The 21,909-nt window shown below is 46.0% G+C and overlaps 1 protein-coding gene across 2 annotated transcripts in view; it reads left to right on the forward strand.

The window, feature by feature from the left end:
- LOC135544534 (rho guanine nucleotide exchange factor 28-like) overlaps nucleotides 1-21,909 on the forward strand; it is a 108,445-nt gene that overhangs the window by 4,008 nt on the left and 82,528 nt on the right. For both annotated transcript variants that reach the window (XM_064972220.1, XM_064972221.1), the window contains exons 2-4: nucleotides 6,530-6,573; nucleotides 17,255-17,405; nucleotides 17,811-18,221. In XM_064972220.1, the coding sequence (XP_064828292.1) occupies nucleotides 6,530-6,573; nucleotides 17,255-17,405; nucleotides 17,811-18,221 (606 nt within the window). The remainder of the gene's footprint in view (nucleotides 1-6,529; nucleotides 6,574-17,254; nucleotides 17,406-17,810; nucleotides 18,222-21,909) is intronic.

The raw sequence follows: 21,909 nt of genomic DNA on the forward strand, positions 1-21,909 counted from the left end.
GGGAACAAAGCTTGAGTAGGGAGTATTAGGCAGAAAGGAGGAAAAGAATAGAGCAGCACCTTTGGCCAAGGGTGTGCCAGAGTGTCCACCCCTAGTGGTGCATCTCCTGCCAGGGCAAAGAACAGTGGGCAGTGTGCGTCTTTGTATTATGTGAAGATACTCGACCGTATCTATCCCAGATCTGGTTCAGCACTTGGGGATTGAGCCTCCAATCCCCATGAATGGGATTCCCTCTGGACAACAAGTCCGCTCCTACGTTCAGTACTCCCGGGACATCAGTCACGTGTAATGAGAGGAGTTGTGCTCTGTTCCACAGAATAATCTTGACAGCCAGTCTACGTAGATGCCGAGAGTGAGTGCGACCCTGGCGGTTGATGTATGCTATCACAGTCCTATTGTCTGTCCTGACCAGGATGTGACAATTCCAGAAGAAGAGCAAAAAGTGTTTTGGAGATAGGAATATTGTCAGTAGGTCAAGGTAGTTTTACCACTTTACCGTAGTTTTACCTGTTTACCGCTCTTCCCTCGTGAACTGGGCCCCATCCCGTGAGTGATGCTTCTGTCCTCAACACCTCACTGACACTACCCCTAGGAGAATACCTGTAACAAAGATGAAGGGGCTCCTCCAGTGGCGGAGGACCGAGAGACAGACTGTGGTCACCTTTTACCTTTCGATTGAGGTGACAAAGAACACAGGCACTGGGCAGAGACCCAATGCTGGGAGTCTCTCAACCTCAGTAGTCCCAGTAGTACTACTGAAATGGTGGAAGCTATCAACCCCAGCACTCTGAGACATATTCTGAACAGGGCAATACACTGATGGAACGGCGTGATGCGGCTGACTGATAGTGTGGTCCAGAAGATATAGAATCCAGTCTGACGCCCAGGTATTCTTTCTAGTCTCTGAGTGTGCACCAAACTAAGCTCTTTTTCTGGTTGATCTTGAACCAGGATTCCAGAGCCGCTTTAACACACTTGCTGAACGTCTGGGTGGCTAATGCAAGCCCGAGGGAGACGGCAAGGTACTCGTAGGCCGTGCCCTGAAAGGTGAACCCGAGAAACCTGGCAGAATGCTAATGTGAGGTAAACTGTGGTGAACCAGTCACCTCGACGAATAGAGCGAGAGATCACATTGAGCATACGGAATATGAACTTCCTTACATAGCTGTTGAGGACCCATAGGTCCGAAATGGAGCGTTGAAAGCGGGTGGATTCATAACACTGCAGTGTCTACCCCTTTGTGACTGTGGACAGGACCCAGGGCTGGACTGTGCATGTGTGCCAGTTCACTGCTCTTGTAGCGAGTTGCCCACAAGTTATTTTTCAAACTTATTTTATTTGCTGCTTCACTTTTCTCTAGTATAGGCTACTACCGTAATGAACGGTATCAGCAAAATGCTGATCGGTATGGTATGAAGTGATCGGTATGGTCTGTGTCGATCTATTTTCGGTTTATCATCCCAGATCTAGAGTTGAGTGAACTCCCTCCATCTTCCCTATGGCTGGACATATAGGAATGAGCCGCTGCACGGGGATAGGGCTCATGGAGCGCAAATGTGCCTCTCCCCCGTTTTGTTGGGGGAGGAAAGTCTGCGCTCAGCCCAAGACGGGACAGGCTGTGAACTGTTGACTGCCCCTCTCTGCCGCTGGGGACTGACCTCTTCTTCACTCCAAGGGAATCAATGGGGCTGGGCCTCGTTGCAGGTGCAACAAAGGACCGCTTCCCCCACTGGCTGCCTCTGTTATTGGGTCTTGACTGGGGGCTCGCAGTCTGCAGCGTCACAGGGGTTTTAGTGGCCCTAGCGCCAGTGTACTGCCCTCTCCCTACCCGAAGCCATGCATTCTATTTGCTGGGGTTCCACGGTTCCCAGGTATGTGAGGCAAGGTGAAGTTGAAGGCTTTGCCCTCCTTCTTGTGAAGTTCGCACCTCTGCCGCATGGAGGAAGTCTGCCTTCTCCTTGTCTGATAGGCTGGACATATTCAACCAGAGGGCTCTCTCCCCAACCACCACAAGTCTCATAGTGCACCCACAGCTTTAAATGCCGCCTCTTGAGACAGGTTTTTATACAGTTGAAGTCAGAAGTTTACATACACCTTAGCCAACTACATTTGAATTCAGTTTTTTACAATTCCTGACATTTAATCAGAGTAAAAATTCCCTGTCTTAGGTCAGTTAGGATCACCACTTTTATTTTAAAAATGTGAAATGTCAGAATAATAGCAGAGCAAATTATTTATTTCAGCTTATTTCTTTCATCACATTCCCAGTGGGTCAGAAGTTTACATAGACTCATTTAGTATTTGGTAACATTGCCTTTAAATTGGTTAACTTGGGTCAAATGTTTCGGGTAGCCTTCCACAAGCTTCCCACAATAAATTGGGTGAATTTTGGCCCATTCCTCCTGACAGAGCAAGTGTAACTGAATCAGGTTTTGTAGGCCTCCTTGCTCGCACACACTTTTTCAGTTCTGCCCACAAATTTTCTATAGGATTGAGGTCAGGGCTTTGTAATGGCCAGTACAATACCTTGACTTTGTTGTCCTTAAGCCATTTGCCACAACTTTGGAAGTATGCTTGTCCATTGGAAGTATGCATTGTCCATTTGGAAGACCCATTTGCGACCAAGCTTTAACTTCCTGACTGATGTCTTGAGATGTTGCTTCAGTATGTCCACATAATTTTCTTTCCTCATGATGCCATCTATTTTGTGAAGTGCACCAGTCCCTCCTGGAGCAAAGCACCCCCACAACATTGTGCTGCCACCCCCTTGCTTCACGGTTGGGTTGGTGTTCTTCAGTTTGCAAGCCTCCCCCGTTTTCCTCCAAACATAACAATGGTCATTATGGCCAAACAGTTATATTTTTGTTTCATCAGACCAGAGGACATTTCTCCAAAAAGTATGATCTTTGTCCCCAATGTGCAGTTGCACACTGTAGTCTGGCTTTTCTATGGCAGTTTTGGAGCAGTGTCTTCTTCCTTGCTGAGCGGCCTTTCAGGTTATGTCGATATAGGATTCGTATTACTGTGTATATAGATACTTTTGTACCTGTTTCCTCCAGCATCTTCACAAGGTCCTTTGCTGTTGTTCTGGGATTTTTCACACCAAAGCACGTTCATCTCTGGGAGTCAGAACGTGTCTCCTTCCTGAGCGGTATGATGGCTGCGTGGTCCCATGGTGTTTATGCCTTGAAATACCTCCAATTGACTCAAAATTATGTCAATTAGAAAATTATGTCAATCAGAAGCTTCTAAAGCCATGACATCATTTTCTGGAGTTTAAAGGCACTGTCAACTTAGTGTACGTAAACTTCTGACCCACTGGAATTGTGATACAGTGAATTATAAGTGAAATAATCTGTCTGTAAACAATTGTTGGAAAACTTACTTGTCATGCACAAAGTCGATGTCCTAGCCGACTTGCCCAAACTATATTTTGTTTACAAGAAATTTGTGGAGTGGTTGAAAAATTAGATTTAATGACTCCAACTTAAGTGTATGTAAACTTCCGACTTCAACTGTATGTGCGACAACGCAGATTTCCTCCCTGGGATCACGGTTAGCCCTCCCGATGCATAGGAGGTTGCCCATCTCCTGTAACAGCTCCGACCTGGTAGGCCATGGGTAGGGATGTGTTATTAAATCAAATTTTATTGGTCACATACATATATTTAGTGTGGATGTAGCAAAATGCTTGTGTTCCTAGCTCCAACAGTGCAGTAATGTCTAATAATTCATAACAATACACACAAATCTAAAAGTAAAAGAATGGAGTTAAGTAATATATCAGTATTAGGACGAGCAATGGCAGAGTGGTATTGACTGAAATACAGTAGAGTAGAAACCAGTATATACATATGAAATTAGTAAAGCAGTGTCGTTGGCAAACTCAAGAGTCCATACTGAAAGTGCCACCAACTCTTAGACCTTCTGGAGGATTGAGACTGAGAAGCTCTCCATCTTTCCAGGAAGGGAAATGCTGGTCAGAGAGGAGACACAGCTGGGGTTGTGGTGGTTGGCCAAGGATTGCTCCCCAACCGGAGGCTTGCTGAAACCCAGCACCTCCCAGCACCTGCATGTCCAAAGCTGCAAACTCCCTAGTCAGGGCATTGCTGTACAGGAGCTTTTCCTTGTTACGTTTGGCTTCCGCCAAACGGTCTGGGACCGTCGGGAGGAGTTGCGTCCCCGGGATTGTGCAAGAAGGGATTCTCTTCTCATCGAACCAGTCCCTCTCGGCATTGCCGCCCCCCTCAGGTGCATTTCACCCAATATTGAGTTTGGCTGCAGCCCGCTTGCAAACATCAATAAGTCAGTACTTCTTCTTGGGTTTCAATGCTCCGCTTAGGGTACTGGAGGGCCTTGAGGCCTGGGCTTGGAGTTCCTCTTCCCGATTGTCTTCGTCAGGGAAGAGATGACTAATGCTGTCATCGTCATCCTCTTCAATAATGAGCTCCCCCTCCCCCGCTGTGTGTTCATCAAACAGCGGGTGGAAGTTCAGGGAGGGAGCTCAGGAGGTCTGGGGTCGGGGGTGTGGAGTTTCCTCCTCGCCCGAAGGCTATGAGGAAAAGGATCCTTGAGGAGGGGCTGCTTTACGCAGTCTCCGTTTGAGGCCGGTCCTCGGCAACTCCTTACAATGCATGCAGGACACCAGGTGAGCGAGAGCCGTCAGTGCATGTTCTTCCCCCAAGCAGGTGATACACAAAGTGTGTATCCTTGCCTGCTATCATAGCCCCACATGGCTAGCCGGTGCCGGGGCAGGGGTGTGCCGGTGCTGTGGCAGGTGCTGTGCTCGGTTCTCCTTGAGTAGGGGTAGTTGGTTCCATAACTCTGAGAGACACACAATGGTTTTATCCTTGAATTAAAGGGATACTTTGGGATTTTGGTAATGAGGCCTTTCATCTACTTCCACAGAGTCAGATTTTTGTGTCTCTGTGTCCAGTATGAAGGAAGTTAGAGGTAGTTTCATGAGCCAATGCTAACTACCGTTAGCGCAATGACTGGAAGTCTATGGGTATCTACGATGCAAATTCTACTCAAAGCAAATATTTCTGTTTGGTCAGTACTCACGTTTGGTAGCGTTATGCCTTGCAGTTCGCCTGAGAACAGTGAAGCAGGAAGACAAGGACCAAGTCGTGCTGAGGAAAGCTTATAGAGAGCAAGAATGACCAGAGCGCGGGCGTGGGGACTGATAATGAGTAGGGTCTCTCCTCATTCGCCACTCGACCTGTCTGACTTTGAAAGATGTTGTGTGATTGGACCTTCCGTAGTGATAGGCTTGTCCAACGATATCCCATAGTGAGATACCGAAACAAATATTTGAAAGAGAACATACAGGTTATTCTATATCAGACAGTGACACACATAAACAGCGACCCTACACACACAAACTGTTACGCTGCACCCATATTAGAAAAGTTTTGTTTTATATCCATAGTTCCAAAGTTTCTTTCTGACCCCGCAGCCATGAGAGTGATAACACCATTATAGAATGATAATATCATGAGTGACATTACCAGGTAATAGCAATACCTGTTACAGGATCATGAAAATCACGCACCAGCCCGTGGCATCAGGCACCTTATCTATTGACAAGGATATCCTCTGACTACATTAGCAACCGTCAGTGAAAAGGACAGTGATATTAATTTCCTGCGACATCCTTCCAGCACACCACTGAGTATCACCTGTCAAAATCTCTGGGTTTTGATGTAATTTGAGGGACTTTTATCATGTAACGACAGTGGAAAATGTAACTCACAAGACAAGTAAGATTTATTGGTTGCTTTCCTCTTTGATAGTTGTTTCTCATCATTCCCTTGTCTAGACTGAGCTATATATCTATAGGGCTGACAACATCTCTCTTTCACTTTGAAGTCATGCAGTATTCACACACACAAACAGCTGAGAGTAAATTCAGACCAGATCAGGTGTATGCAGGTGGCTAAAGTTACACTTTCAGCACAGTGTCCTCCATTCCTGCAACCTGCCACAAAATAGAGAGAGAAACACAGCAAATAACGTACCCTGCAAAGACAGACTGCTCACTAAAGCCTTCCAATTTAAGCTGATTATCTAATTCTGGGAAAGTTCAGGTAAAATACACGTAGTCTAGACGCCGACAGACAGATTCGATCGCTCTTTCCCATGGAGTAAAAAAAAGAGAAATATGGAGGAATGGAAGGAGAGATGGGATAATAATGAAAGGATAACGGTGTTTCATAGAAGACCTCATGTTCCGACATACCAGGACAAAGAGATTAGGCTGTGTCTCGCACGTAGAGCAGAGCCTTGTGATGCTGTAGCCCTGACTGCCCAATTTAATAAACTGCTTCAGTACTGGAATTACTGTAGAGAGGAGTTTGGACAAAATCTGGGATATATTTTCACGGCGTGCTGATCATTGTTTTGATGATACCAGTGTGTTGTTAATCAGATATATGCAGGGTTGTTGGTACATATTGGTTATTACAGTTGTACTATGGTGGTAATAATATATATGACCGTGTCACTTTTCTTCTTATTGTTTCATCAGATGCTCAGAACATGGAGTTGAACAGAGGAGAAGTGCCTCTATATGTAAGTGCTGCTATATTGTTGTTCATTCTCTGTCTGTCTGTGTGTGTGTGTCTTACATGTGTGTGACTACCTGTAATGTTTCTCCTCAGCTACCTCTCTCTCTATGCCCTTTCATTTTCCCTCTCTCCGTTTCCTCTCTCTCCGTTCCCTGTTTCTTCCTCCGGTTGGTGGTTGACTGACTGGTGTTGTGTTGAGGTTGGGCTGCAGGTGAAATCTAACCCTGGTGTGTTACACTCCCCTGGGATAGAAACCTTTACATCCGGCCTGTTCTCCAGATGGACAAGGCCTACTGAGACCACTAAAAGCCCATTATTTTATACATACGTGTGTGTGTGTGTGTGTGTGTGTGTGTGTGTGTGTGAGAGAGACAGCCAGCATGTGTGTGTTTGATAAATAGTGTGCTCAAGTGGTAAGGAAATAGGGCCCAGTAAAAGAGAGAATGAGAACTATAAAAGATGAATGTATTGTTTATTGGTTTTGAGCAGGTAGGCCCAGACCTGAGTGGCTATATGTTTATTCTAAAGGTCAGTACATGTGTTTTCTATTTGAGGTGAATTAGGAGTGGGTTTTCAGAAGGTCATTTTAAAGCTTCTCATTTATTTTCATTAAATGTGTAATGACTCTCTCTATCTCTCTCTTACTCTCTCTCTCTTTCTCTTTCTCTCTCTCTCTCTCTCTTTCTCTCTCTTTCTCTTTCTCTCTCTCTCTCACTCTTACTGTGTCTTTTACTGTCTCTCTCTCTCACTCACTCTCTCTCTCTCTTACTCTCTCCCTCTATCTCTCTTCCCCTCACTCTCCCACTGCCCTTTTTTTTTATCTTCCTCTCTTCTTTTGTGTGGTAGAATCCTGGGTGGGCCAGCCAGCCGGGCCGGCCAGTCGCTAAAGTTTTGCCAGATTTCTGGAGGACAGAGCGAGAGTAGAGTATCAGTTTGTTTTTACTAGTTTACCAGTGTTTCAGAGTTGACCTGAAGACGTTTTCTTTCTGCTATTGAGAGCCTAGTTGCCTGTTTGGCGTGTAAATCTGGCCACAATAAGCGACTGGGTCACATGGAACACGTAACATTCATGATTCATATCCTAGTTTTCTCTTGTTGTTTAGACCATTATCTCTGGTTGCAGAACTTAAATTCTCTAGTGAGCCGTGACATTTTTAAAACGGTGCAGTGCTCGCTGTTACTTTGAAAGTACTCACAGAACTCACTTACTCTTACTAGAGTTTACTAGGTTTTTACCATGTTTCAGTTTAACTCTCACTGGTATATGTCTGTATGGCAAAAAATGTACCATAAAGGTTGAACTAATACATCTGTGTTACAAGATGAAGTGTAGTCTCCACCCTAAGGTCATAGCTCTGCCTCTGCAGCACGGCTCCTCTCACCTCTGAATGAAAGCCAGACTTAAATGCTCTGCTTTGTGGATGTAAGCTGTGCTATATTTCACTCATTTAAAGACTGTTATTGTAACTGGCCTGTAAAAGTTTTATGGTGTAGCAGTCCTGCACAAAGACAACATGGAGCCTTTCCTCTCACCACACCAGAAAGTCCACAATCAGTACAATGAACAAACGGTAGTATTGATAGAAGTTCTCACTGTGTAACTGCCTGTGTCTGGTCTGAAGGGGTGGTTTGTGGTTTGTACTGTGTGTGGAACCTTCAGACTGCGATTTACTGAGTTTGAATGAGATGAAGTGTGTGTGTGTGTTTTGGTGTGCGTGTGTGTGTGGTATGTGTGAGGTGATCTGGCAGTGCTTTTGTTGGCTGGCTATGAGAGATTACCTGGTAGACGACTGGCAGGCCGCTGGTGATTTGCGTTAGTAGAGGAGAATGTGAGGGATTCTATTTAAGTGATAATGCCAGAGAAGCCGGTGTTGGGTGGATATATTGCCATGGGTGTTGTGCGGCCCGAGATGAAGTCGAGACAATATATCTTCCAAACACTGGCTTCAAGGGCATTAGCACTTTTATACAACATATTTGAATTAAAACTTTATTTTGATTAATTTATTCATGCCATTTCATCCTTTCACAATATATAGTCCCTACACAAATCTTGGGTTGCTACCCAAGCCGGCTGGTTGTTCATTCTATTGGTTCGGTTGCCAGAGACACGACCCGGTCGTTAAGTCTTTTTGTTCTGTATCTATGGATGCAACCCAGTCGTTTGTCCTAAAGGTTCTATTGCCATACTGGCTGTCAACGTTCTTATCCCTTGCTTACTACCTAGCCAACTACGGCTAACTTACAGTCTTGTCAAACGATTTCACCTGGCTCTCTCGCCAGGACACTGTTGTTCACAGGAGTTAGCCAAAAACACAGCTAACGCAAAAACTTCAAACTGAAGCTGGAAAGACTGCAAACTAGCTGCACTTCGTTTCGTTCAAGGTCCGGGAGAGAGGCTGCCCGGAGGTTACTCCAGCTTCGGCAGGACTCCCTCAGTGTTGCAGACTATGCAGTGGAATTTCGCACGATAGCAGTGGAGGGTGCCTGGAACCCTGATGCGCTGTTCGCAACGAAGTATCGGAGGAAGTAAAGGACGAGCTTGCAGCCCCGGACCTACCGACGGATCTCGACTCACGGATCGATGTACGGCTATGGGAACACAGAAGGGAGAAGAGGTTTGATTGTGGTCCCAATCGCTCATTCAAGGATCCCATCTTGCATCTGATGGACTCCAGAAGTCCCAGAGAGGATCTGAGCGTACCCGAGTTCCTCCAAGAGCCTCCGAAGACTGCTGATTTATCTCTTTCTGAGCCGATGCAGCTCGGTAGGGCTAGGCTGTCTCCAGCCGAACGGGTACGCAGACTTAACACCCAGAGTTGTCTGTATTGCGTTACTGCCGGTCATTATGTCTCTACCTGTCACTTCAAGAGACCTAACTCATTGGTAGCAATGAAATTGTCCAAATGACAATTTAGCTTCCCCCCCCTACTCGCCACGTCTCCATGCCACACTGCTGTGGGGCGCCCAGTCCAAGTCTCTCCAGGTACTCATCGACTCGGGGGCCGATATGAGTCTTATGGACGTTGCCCTGCCGTCCAAGCTGGGCATCCCCACTCAACCACTCTCCTTTCCCATGAATGTTTGAGCACTGGACGGACGTTCTATAGGCTGGGTCACCCACCATACCACTCCCATCAACCTACGAGTGTCGGGGAACCACAGCGAGATGATCCAATTTCTGCTAATTGAGTCTCAGCTGGTTCCTGTGGTATTGAGATTCTCTTGCCTCCAGCGACACAATCCCTCGATTGACTGGTCTACTGGTGCCATCGTCAGCTGAAGCCCATTCTGCCACACTCATTGCCTGAAATCAGCTCTGCCTGACCCGGGACGTCTTCCTGGGTGCTTGGAAATTGCCCTGGATCTCTCCGCCATTCCCGTGGTGTACCAGGACCTCCGGGAGGGTGTTCAGTAAGGCCCGGGCCACTTCGCTTCTGCAACACCAACCAGTAAACAAGGATGTTAAGCCGGAAGCTCTGACACGCCACTATAGCCCCGCGGCTACACCCCCAGAAGCCGAGACCTTTCCCCCCGCTCCAAGATAATTAGCCCCTCTGCTGTTCATCCTCTGTTGCCCCATACCCTCCGTATACTTCCTACTTTTCAAGTGTCTAAACCCATGTCTCACAGCCCTTTGCCAGGTGGCGTCCATAGATGGTGGGTACTGTCATACCCTGATCTGTTTCACCTGTCCTTGTGATTGTCTCCACCCCCCTCCAGGTGTCGCCCATCTTCCCCATTATCTGGACTCTGAGCCCGCCTGCCTGACCACTCTGTCTGCCCTTGACCCTGAGCCTGCCAGCCGTCCTGTACCTTGGCCCCACCGCTCTGGATTATTGACCCCTGCCTGCCTTGACCTGTCGTTTGCGTGCCCCTATTGCTGCAATAAACATTGTTACTTCAACACAGTCTGCACTTGGGTCTTACCTGAAACGTTATAATGGGGCCTTTTGGATGCAAGCAACTATGATAAAACACATTAAGTGTACCACATAATGTGTGTGGCTACATTGCACAGAAGATCCACTAATACACTAATCTACTAATCTACTGCACCAATCATTCAGTGCAATAGTCTTGGGACATGGTTTTTAAAGACTTACATTTCGACATGATAACTTTCAATTTTGTGCATCATTCTTCATACATGGTATCAGTAGGTTTGCACAAAAAATTCAGGTTACTTTTACAAATAAGTCCCTATAATGCTTGTGATACCATGCGAGTTTTAGTGTCTGTCATTTTGACTTTTAATGTGTCATTAGTGTGCTAGATTTGTTCAGAGGTATGTGGCTCAGGCAGTGTACTGTAGCATTTCTCTGTTCCGATGTGCGCGCACACACACAAAGCCACCCTGAAGACCTCCGTGTGATTCACATTCTGGAATGTACATCAATGTTCCCTTTGCCTTGTCATGTGCATAGGTATAAAACGACATATTTTTTATTTTTACCTTTAATTTAACTAGGCAAGTCAGTTAAGAACAAATTCTTATTTTCAATGACAGCCTAGGAACAGTGAATTATCTGCCTTGTTCAGGGCAGAATGACAGTTTTCTTTATCTTGTCAGCTCGGGGATTCTTTGATCTTTCGGTTACTAGTCCAACGCTCTAACCACTAGGCTACCTGCCGTCCCAAAGGTAGCCTGCTGTATAGGTGCTGAAAGTTGGTATGGCAGTTGAAATATCAGAGTTCTATGTTGGAATGGCAGAGTTCTAAGCACTATGGCCTCAGATGATCTTTGATGTAACAATGGCGCCGGAGAAGAAGGCTGATGTTTTACGTGTCCCCAACCGATTGTGTTTTTTGTTTGTTTATTTGCAGCTTATTTGTTTACTTATTTTGTACATAATTTTGCCGCTACCGTCTCTTATGACCAAAAATAGCTTCTGGACATCAGGACTGCGCTTACTCACCACGGACTGGCAGAATCCTTTTTTCATTTAACGAGTCTGATGAGCCCGACTCGAATGATATACGACTTTCTCGGGAACAGGCCAGATCCCCATGATTTGCGTGAAGAAGAGGCAGAGAAAAGGGGCTAGAGGGCAGCTGCCTTCTGAGAATTCGTAGACGATCGAATAAACCCCCACTTCCTTCCATTCTGCTAGCAAACGTGCAATCTTTGGAGAATAAAATCAATGACCTACGCGGAAGATTAAACTATCAACGGGACTTTCAAAAATGTAATATCTTATTACATTACTCTTCAGAGTCGTGGCTGAACGACGACACTATCAACATACAGCTGGCTGGTTATACGCTGCACCGGCAGGATAGAACAGTGGCATCTGGTAAGACAAGGTGCGGGGGACAATGTATTTTTCTAAATAACAGCTGGTGCACGATATCTAAGGAAATCTTGAGCTATTGCTTGCCTGAGGTAGAGTATCTCATGATAAGCTGTAGACCACACTATCTACCTAGAGAGTTTATCTGTATTTTTCGTAGCTGTTTACATACAACCACAGACTGAGGCTATCACTAAGACAGATGAGCTGTAATTCCACCATAAGCAAATAAGAAAACGCTCACCCAGAGGCGGTGCTCCTGGCAGCCGGGGACTTTAATGCAGGGAAACTTAAATCTGTTTTACCAAATTTCTATCAGCATGTTAAATGTGCAACCAGAGGGAAAAACAACTCTGGACCACCTTTACTCCACACGCAGAGACGCATACAAAGCTCGCCCTCCATTTGGCAAATCTGACCATAATTATATCCTCCTGATTCCTGCTTACAAGCAAAAATGAAAGCAGGAAGCACCAGTGACTAGATAAATGAAAAAGTGGTCAGATGAAGCAGATGCTAAACTACAGGACTGTTTTGCTAGCACAGACTGGAATATGTTCCGGGATTCCTCCGATGGCATTGAGGAGTACACCACATCAGTCATTGGCTTCATTAATAAGTGCATCGATGACATCGTCCCCACAGTGACTGTGAGTACATACCCCAACCAGAAGCCATGGATTACAGGCAACATCCGCACTGAGTTAAAGGCTAGAACTTCCACTTTCAAGGAGCGGTACTCTAACCTGGACGCTTATAAGAAATCCCACTAACCATCAAACAGGCAAAGCGTCAATACAGGACTAAGATCGAATCGTACTACACCGGCTCTGACGCTCGTCGTATGTGGCAGGGCTTGCCATTACAGACTACAAAGAGAAGCACAGCCGAGAGCTGCCCAGTGACACGAGCCTACAAGACAAGCTAAATTACTTCTCAGCTCGCTTCGAGGCAAATAACACTGAAACATGCATGAGAGCACTAGCTGTTCTGGAAGACTGTGTGATCATGCTCTCCGCAGCCGATGTGAGTAAGACCTTTAAACAGGTCAATAATCACAAGGCCGCAATGCCAGACGGATTACCAGGACGTGTACTGCGAGCATGCGCTGACCAACTGGCAAGTGTCTTCACTGACATTATCAACCTCTCCCTGTCTGTAATACCAACATGTTTTAAGCAGACCACCATAGTGCCTGTGCCCAAAAACACTAAGGTAACCTGCCTAAATGACTACCAACCCGTAGCACTTACATCTGTAGCCATGAAGTGCTTTGAAAGGCTTTGAAACCCTAGACCCACTCCAATTTGCATACCGCCCCAACAGATCCACAGATGATGCAATCTCTATTGCACTCCACACTCTCCTTTCCCACCTGGACAAAAGGAACACCTATGTGAGAATGCTATTCATTGACTACAGCTCAGCGTTCAACACCATAGTGCCCTCAAAGCTCATCAATAAGCTAAGGACCCTGGGACTAAACACCTCCCCCTGCAACTGGATCCTGGACTTCCTGATGGGCCGCCCCCAGGTGGTAAGGGTAGGTAACACATATCTGCCACGCTGATCCTCAACACAGGGGCCCCTCAGGGGTGTGTGCTCAGTCCCCTCCTGTATTCCCGGTTCACTCATGACTGCATGGCCAGGCATGCCGATGACACAACAGTGGTAGGCCTGATCACTGACAACAACGAGAGCCTATAGGGAGGAGGTCAGAGACCTGGCCGTGTGGTGCCAGGACAACAACCTCTCCCTCAACGTGATCAAGACAAAGGAGATGATTGTGAAGTACAGGAAAAAGAGGACCGAGCACGCCCCCATTCTCATCGAAGGGGCTGCAGTGGAGCAGGTAGAGAGTTTCAAGTTCCTTGGTGTCCACATCAGCAACAAACTAACATGTACCAAGCACACCAAGACAGTCTTGAAGAGGGCATGACAACCTATTCCCAGTCAGGAGACTGAAAAGCTTTGGCCTGGGTCCTCAGATCATCAAAAGGTTCTACAGCTGCACTATTGAGAGCATACTGACCAGTTGCATCACTGCCTGGCATGGTAACTGCTCGACCTCCGACTGCAAGGCACTACAGACGGTAGTGCAAACTGCCAAGTACATCACTGGGGCCAAGTTTCCTGCCATCTGCCATCCAGGATCTCTATACCAGACGGTATCAGAGGAAGGCCCTAAAATTGTCAAAGACTCCAGCCACCCTAGTCATAGACTGTTCTCTCTGCTAATGCACGGCAAGCAGTACCGGAGCGCCAAGTCTAAGTCTGAGGCTTCTAAACAGATTCTACCCCCAAGCAATAAGACTCCTGAACATCTGATCAAATGTCTACACAGACTATTTGCATCCCCCCCCCTTTTACAACCCTGCTACTCTCTGTTGTTATCGTCTATGCATTGTCACTTTAATAACTCTACCTACATGTACATATTACCTCAACTAACCGGTGCCCCCGCTCATTGACTCTGTACCAGTACCCCCTGTATATAGTCTCGCTATTTTTATTTTACTGCTGCTCTTTAATTGTTTGTTTCTTTTATTTCTTATCCTTATTTTTTTTAACTGCATTGTTGGTTAGGAGCTCGTAAGTAAGCATTTCACTGTAAGGTCTACACCTGTTGTATTTGGCGCATGTGACTAATAAAATTTGATTTGATTTCATCAAAGCTGATCCATGAAGTCATTTGTTTTTAATAAGGGCCATTCAGATCAGTCCTATTATGATTCTGTAAGAGGATTAGAACCTGTTTCTCTACTTTGGATCTACTTTGCACTTCAGTGAATAGCAGAACACAGCTCCAATAGTTGCTATTGTACATTATTGTAAGACCAGAGAAGTTAAACTAGGCGGTAGTGTGTGTGTGTTCATGTGCTTGTTTGTGTGTGTGCATGCGTGCACTTGTAAGTGTAGGTGAGTCCTGCCAGCATATCAGATGCGTCTTCTGTTTTTCGAAGTCATTCTTGTTTTGAGGCTATTTATTCAGGCCACTTGCTGTTGAACTTGTTGTTGTTGCAGTAGCTCAGGGCTGGCTCCCCTGACGTTGTGTGTGTGTGTGTGTGTGTGTGTGTGTGCGTGTGTGGATCACTCAGAAAGATCACGCTACAGAGCCCTGCTCTAATGACTCCTGATCCCCAAGAGACCACATGGGTTAGCGTGACCCGGCTGTGGTTCTTTTCATCACCATCATGAGAGCGTTAAATTAAAAGTCATGTTGGTTATAGGCTTTAGAAAAATAGGCTATAATCAGGATGTGGCAGGCCTGGAGGTTGGAGCAGGGCAAAGGCCAATGGATCCACACTGGGGATCGACCTATTCGGATATAGCTGATCCCCACGGGCAGCACTGGTTTCCGGCTCTGCTTGGCCCAAGTTCGGATGTGGCGTACAGTGCATTTTCGTCAATTCCTGCGCCTACTGTGGATGATGGCTTCTATGATAGTCATTGTTCCCCTGGGGCTATTATTAATGCAGCCTTTCCAGCGCTGGGTGCTAGCCACTGGATTGGACACATTTAATCTAAATCGGGCGATTCAGGTGTCCCTGGCATGCCTTCGAGCACTGGCCCAGTGGGGAGACCCCCAGGTACTGTCACAAGTGGTTCTCATGGGCCAGGTGTTATTCTGCAAGGTGGTCACGACAGACACCCCCCCCCCCCCCAAGGATGGGGCGTGCTGTGCAATGGCTACTCGATTCTGGGGGTATGGACTGTGGCACAGAGTGCCTGGCATATCAATTACCTGGAGCTTCTGACAGTGTATTTGGCACTCAGGCTTCTCCTCCCTCGTTGTTGGGCTGGCATGTGCTGGTCAGACCTGAAAACATGACTACAGTAGCTTACATCAACAAGCAGAGGGGGACCCGGTCTCTCCCTGTCCTCGCTTTGGTACGCTTCCTGTTGCTGTGGAGCGGGACGCACTTGCTTTTGCTTGGGTCCGGATCTGCTATCCAGGGTGGCCCTAGGTGGCTAGACACCTGGGTGGTTACCCAGATATGGGAGAGGTTCGGGCAGGGCCAACCTAGACATTTCCACATTGTGAGAGAACATGCAGTGTCAGAGGGACCAGAGCTCTCCGTTGGGAACGGACCCCCTGGCGCTCCAGTTGCCTCAGAGCCTCCTTTATGGATTTCCTCCCGTGGAGCTGATTCAGCCCACATTGGAGCGGGTTGCGCCAGGAGGGCTTATCATTGATTCTTTAGGCTCCTTCATTGGCCCTTGGTTCATGGAGATCATTAGCCTGTTGGGCGGGGTCCCGTGGCAACTCCCGTTGCGCAGGGACCTGTTGTCCCAGGCACATAGGCAGGTTTAGCGCGCCAAGCCGTAGATTTTCTGATTTGCTAGAGGTTTACCTATGAACGTTATTGTTACCATTCATTCCACAACTGTATGCGTGAAAGAGGTAGGCGTTTGAGGTCTGGGAGGGACATCCTTATGTTCCCACCTGAGCTTTTATAGCAGGGTCGGGCATTCTCCAAGTGTACATGGCTGTTATCTCAGGGCGTCATGTGGGAATTGACAGAGCCTCACCGGGTGGCCACCCCCTGTGCTGTTCCCGAACGGTGTGCACAGTCTCAGACTGGTCTCTAAACCTATTACACCTACATGCGTTTTGGCTCTGGTTTTGGAGGCACTGAGTGCGGCCCCCTTTGAGACTCTGGAGTCGGATCTGAAGATCCTCTCCCACAAGACCTCCCTGCTCATGGCTTTGGCCTCGGGTTAAATGTGTTGGGGACCTTCACACATTATCCGTACACCCTTCCTGTACTCAGTTTGCCCCTGGAGACTAAGGTGGCATATAGCAGGAAGGGGCAAAGGTTACCTAGCGGCGTGCAGGCCCACTCCACCAGGGGTCTGGCAGCTATTTAAAGGGTTGACTGCAGGGGATATTTATGCTGCATTGAGTTGGGCATCACCACACAAGTGGTGATGCTTACAGCTGGGCCAGGAAAGGGTCATGAAGCAGCGCGCAGGATGCGCATACCCAGTCTATTGCATCTTGCGGGGTTGAGGTCTGGGAGGTCTGCCATGGGCCATTTCATTTAGTATCCGTTGAGGCGGGACTCCATTCCCCATAGTTTCATTGACCATGTCATTTGTGATTCTAGTTCTTCAATCGAAGTCACGAGAGTACGACTCCCTATAGTGGTATTGTACCTTGTTACTTTCCTTCAGAGAACAGTAGTTATAGTCCATAATGTAACGTTACGTCCTTGATGAACAGTCACAGGAATGTGTTGATGAGCTGTCTTTCTTCTCTCTAGATAGAAAACCAATGAAACCATATTGTGATATCACACAGTAAAACATTTTTTATCCCCACCCCCTTTCTCTCTCTTTGTCTTTCTCTTTTTCTCTTGTTCTCTCTCTGTCGGTCTCTCTTCTCAGGGCCAATTGGAAGTGTGTGCTCTTCTGCAGGTTCCAGATCTAGAGCCAGAACAGACAGAGTTCTATGTGGTTTTAGAAGGTTCCAGACTAGCCCATGTTACTGTAGGGAAGAGAACAGAGGATGGAAAGTCTCTGTGCTTCACTGTTCCAGGTGAGTCCCACAATTCCTGGTGCCCATTGATCCCAGATCAGTCTGACAGTCACACACAGGGCTACTGACTGAGGTTAGAACAGAACTCTTAGTTTGATACAGTGTCATTGCCTCCAGTTATCATTAGTTCCCCTTTTATTCAAATTTTAGGTCATAAATAACATGGATTCTAATAAAGCCAGTAGATGTATTCATAGCAGTAGTTTGCCTAACTTAATGAAGACCATGTTGGTCCAAACATTGTTGCTAGATCACAATCTACAATAGAAATCATGTTTGGGAGCAGAAAACTATTCTTGTCTTATTGTGTCCATATTAGGACAGCCTCGGTGTCAGCAGGACTCTCAGACCGTATTGTTGTCACATTCCATCATCAGTCGTCTGTTCGTCTCCTCTCCTCCACAGGTCATGACCTTCAGGAGACTGTCTCTGTCACAGCTTATTGCCACATAGAGGGCAGAGCCAAGCCCTGTGGAGGCGGGGCCTCGCTGGACTACGTCTGTGATTTGCCACAGGAAGTGGCCGAGTACCTGCTGGCCAATAGCGACTGTCTGAGTCCCCAGAGCCACCTGGAGGTCCTGAGGAGGGTTTCAGCAGCTCCAGGGGAGGGGAACAAGGAGGGTGACAGGAGTGCTGGCTCAGGAGAGAACTATCTGTGGAAGACAGACCAGGAGGATGGGTATGGGGGTGGGAGACCCAGACCTGATCCAGAGGCGGAGTGTCGTCTCAGGGAGATGGATGAGAGGATAACCCAGGCCATGGCCAACCTGGACTACCCTCTGGAGTGGAACGGCAAGGCCAGCCAACCTAGAGAAGGTAACTAACTAGCTATCCTATACAATACAATATAAAACAACGTTATCCACTTAGCCAATAGGCCTATGTCATATAGATTACAATCAGTAACAGGTAAGGAAGATATGCCCCAAGACAGTTATCCCTGTTCAGAAAGATAAATAATTATTGAAATAAAACAATGAAAACAATAGCTTCTGTATTGGCTACACAGACGTATTCAGATGATTACCATCATTTTTCAGTTATAACATTTCACACACACAGAACACTCACTTAACTCAACTTGTACTTACTGTAGCTGGTGCCATGGAACCATGGTAAGGGCAATAATGCAGACTACACATACTCTTTTTCAATGTGCTTATGTCATGTTCATTGTCACATGAGCGTTTTATGGAGGAAATGCTATAGACAAACACCTTCTCTGGTGCCAGCCTGTTTCTGCATGCAACACAACAACAATGCCACATGGATACCTTGCCAATCAGGCCAACAGAACAACCATCTGGCAGAGACAGACTGGCACCACTATGGCCAGATTCAAACGAAAGCCTACACGCACACAAAACTCATTATCAAAACTTGTTATTTAACTTGATCAAGCTAGTGAAAGCACAAGGATCGTGGTGACATTAGTTTGGACTGTGTATGTCATACTGAGAAGAGAAGAGTGAAGGGGATAGAGAAAAGCACTTCATTCTAGCCACAGGCCAAGTTCACCCACAGCTTCTTACGTAAGGGGGGGAATTGTGTTTTGTAAATTGTTCTCTTCAATGCTTGCCCGTCTCATCGCAAAGGTCGCGTATTGTCTGTGTGCCTGAGTGTCGGTCTCCACTATGGGACAGGAATCTCAGTACGCTCCGTCTTTCTCGCTCTTTCTCCTTTTCACATTCTCTCTGTCTCTCTCTCTCTCTATAAATATAATTTGAAGCTTTTGCAAATAAGACATACATCTTGGGCTCTATTTCGCTTCCGCCAAGGAGGCGCAAATGTCAAACATGTTAGTTTGCAATTTTGTCATGTAAAAACAGGCATTTTCCAGCCCTTACGCCAGGTTCGGCAATTTACCTGACTTAACATCAACTCGCTGGCGCTGAGGTAGGAGTGTTGGGAATATTTGAGGTGTCCTTAAAAACAAGCGCAAAAGTGACATTTTCATGCAGCGCTAATGGGAAGTTTTAGCAGGTCTTAATGTTCACGCAGTTGATAATGTTGCAGCCTATCCTGCCATGACACACAATGCCCATGGAACGAGAGATGTGCCTTTTGTGCCGGTGAAACTCGTATTTATAAAAAATGATAGGTTTCCCCCCCATTTCGTTTAATTTGATTAAAAACATCCATAGCCTACCCCCCCCCCCCCCCCTGGCTTAGTAGTTTCACATAAGTGCATTATTTTTTTTATCCTGGCACTGCATTTGACAAGCAGCCTATAAATAAGGTGGTTTAAAATGGTCTACTGAGAGGGTTTTGCCCTCGTGCTTGTTAATGATTCACAATTCACATACCTGCGTACTTCATTCCACTTAAGCTGTCCATCCCCATTTTCAAAGAGCGCCTCTCGTCCGATTACCAAAGACACGTTCTTCCAAACTATTCAGTCCTCCTGTAATGCCATATCAACGGCAGATTGTTTTTTGAATGTGCCTCAACGGTACAATTGACGATATAATTGACAGGAGCCTATTATTTTGTGTAGACGCGCAAATATTATGCGTAAAGACATGTAGGCCTGCGTGTGCATGCAGTGCGACAAAGATGTGATTTATGATATCATGTTTCCGACCTCATCCTATTTAGAAATATTGCTGTTATTTTAATAAACAGATTGTTTGTTTTTCCATTTCATTTGACAAAAAAACAAGCATAGCCTCCCCTCCCCTCAATGAAGGCTGTTTGCTTTTGTCCTGCCCAATGCAATCGCCAAATAGCAGCCCATCAATAAAGGGTTTGGCTCATTTGACTTCTTTGAAATAAATATTAACCACCAAATCTTTATTCAAAGATCAAGTTTGGGGAGCATCAAAACAGTGAGCTGACATTATTTTTTATCCTTATTTTAGCCAGCTCCCGTTCTAATTTTGGATGTGCGTAAAAGCGTCCAAAGTCGACCTTAATATTATATGCCCATGGGGAGCAATTATGGTGCCTGTCTTTAGACATACTGTAGGCTATTTAAAATAAGTTGTTTTGATTAGAATTATTCACTCTTTTTTTTAAGCCTTATGAATTGTAAATTTAACCTTGCTTATTGACAATGTTCTTATGGGGAAAGAGAGGCGGACCAAAATGCAGCGTGGTTAGTTTTGTGCATCTTTAATAAAGATGAAAGTACAACAATCTACAAAACGTGAAAAACCAAAACAGTCCTATCTGGTGCCACAAAGACAGGAACAATCACCCACAAAACCCAACACAAAACAGGCTACCTAAATATGGTTCCCAATCAGAGACAATGACTAACACCTGCCTCTGATTGAAAACCATATCAGGCCAAACATAGAAATAGACAAACCAGACACACAACATAGAATGCCCACCCAGCTCACGTCCTGACCAACACTAAAACAAGGAAAACACACACGAACGATGGTCAGAACGTGACAGGATAGTCCATGCCTCTGACATGGCAGACATAATGGAATTTACAGTAGGCCTCGCCCTTATATCAGTGCGAATGTTAATTTTAACAATACATTTCCATATTGAAAGCCATACAATTAGGACTGCAATTTAGACTTCAAACATGTTCAACCTATTTAGCAAATATGGGATAGGCCTACATACATTTTGTTATTTTGTTTCTGTAGGCTATTTAACAAACTAGGCTATAACGGATTAACATTCAAACTGGAGTTGATGACAACGCAATACATAAAAGACCGTAAATACAATTTAAGCAACCACATGTTTAGCCATGGAGCATGTTCTGATTGGCCAGTGAGGGGTCAAGTCTTGACACATCTACAACTTGTTTATTCATTAATACCCTGCCTTTTCGCACCACCGCCAGCTACTGTAGCCATAATTCCGGTTGTGAAAATAGCTCAAATATTTCTGGCACACCCCCGAACCTATAGCGCTAGTGCTAAGATTTAGCATTGCGTTAGGTTTGTTACAATAATGTCTCTAAGGACATTTGTCAATACATTTTCTTATTTCTTTTGACCTGGAAGGTACAGTTTTTTTCCCTCATTTACAGTTCTTGGTCAAGTAATTGGGTCATGGTTATGTGGTACATCGTTAAACATTTGTGGTACAGTATGGGTAAGTGTGGGAACGAACACAGTGTGAGAAAAATATGGGGAGAAAGTTCAAGTTTAGGACAGCGAATCAGAATGAAGAGATATCGGCCTATCTCCATAGCAACTACAGCTTTCTTTCTTAGTCTTCAAGAGGTTCAATGACCATTGACTGACCTATTCCCCCCCCCCCTAAAAAATGTAATTCAGTGTGTGTAATCGAACACAACAAGGATGTGTGTGTGCCCTGCTCTGGGCCGCAGCCACCTGGACCCTCCAACACACTGGCTTCATTAACACATGCTGAGCAGGTTTAGAGGGTTACCATATTTGTGTGTGTGTCTGGGCTCTTCTGATGCTCTCTTGCTGGCTTCTGTCAATGTCATTATCAGCATGGGAATCCCTGTCACTCTCAATGTCTCATATCTTCATTACGAGGAAGAGTTGCTGAAGTTGCCTCCAAA

Source organism: Oncorhynchus masou, chromosome 8, assembly GCF_036934945.1.
Source record: "Oncorhynchus masou masou isolate Uvic2021 chromosome 8, UVic_Omas_1.1, whole genome shotgun sequence".
Lineage (NCBI taxonomy): Eukaryota > Metazoa > Chordata > Actinopteri > Salmoniformes > Salmonidae > Oncorhynchus > Oncorhynchus masou.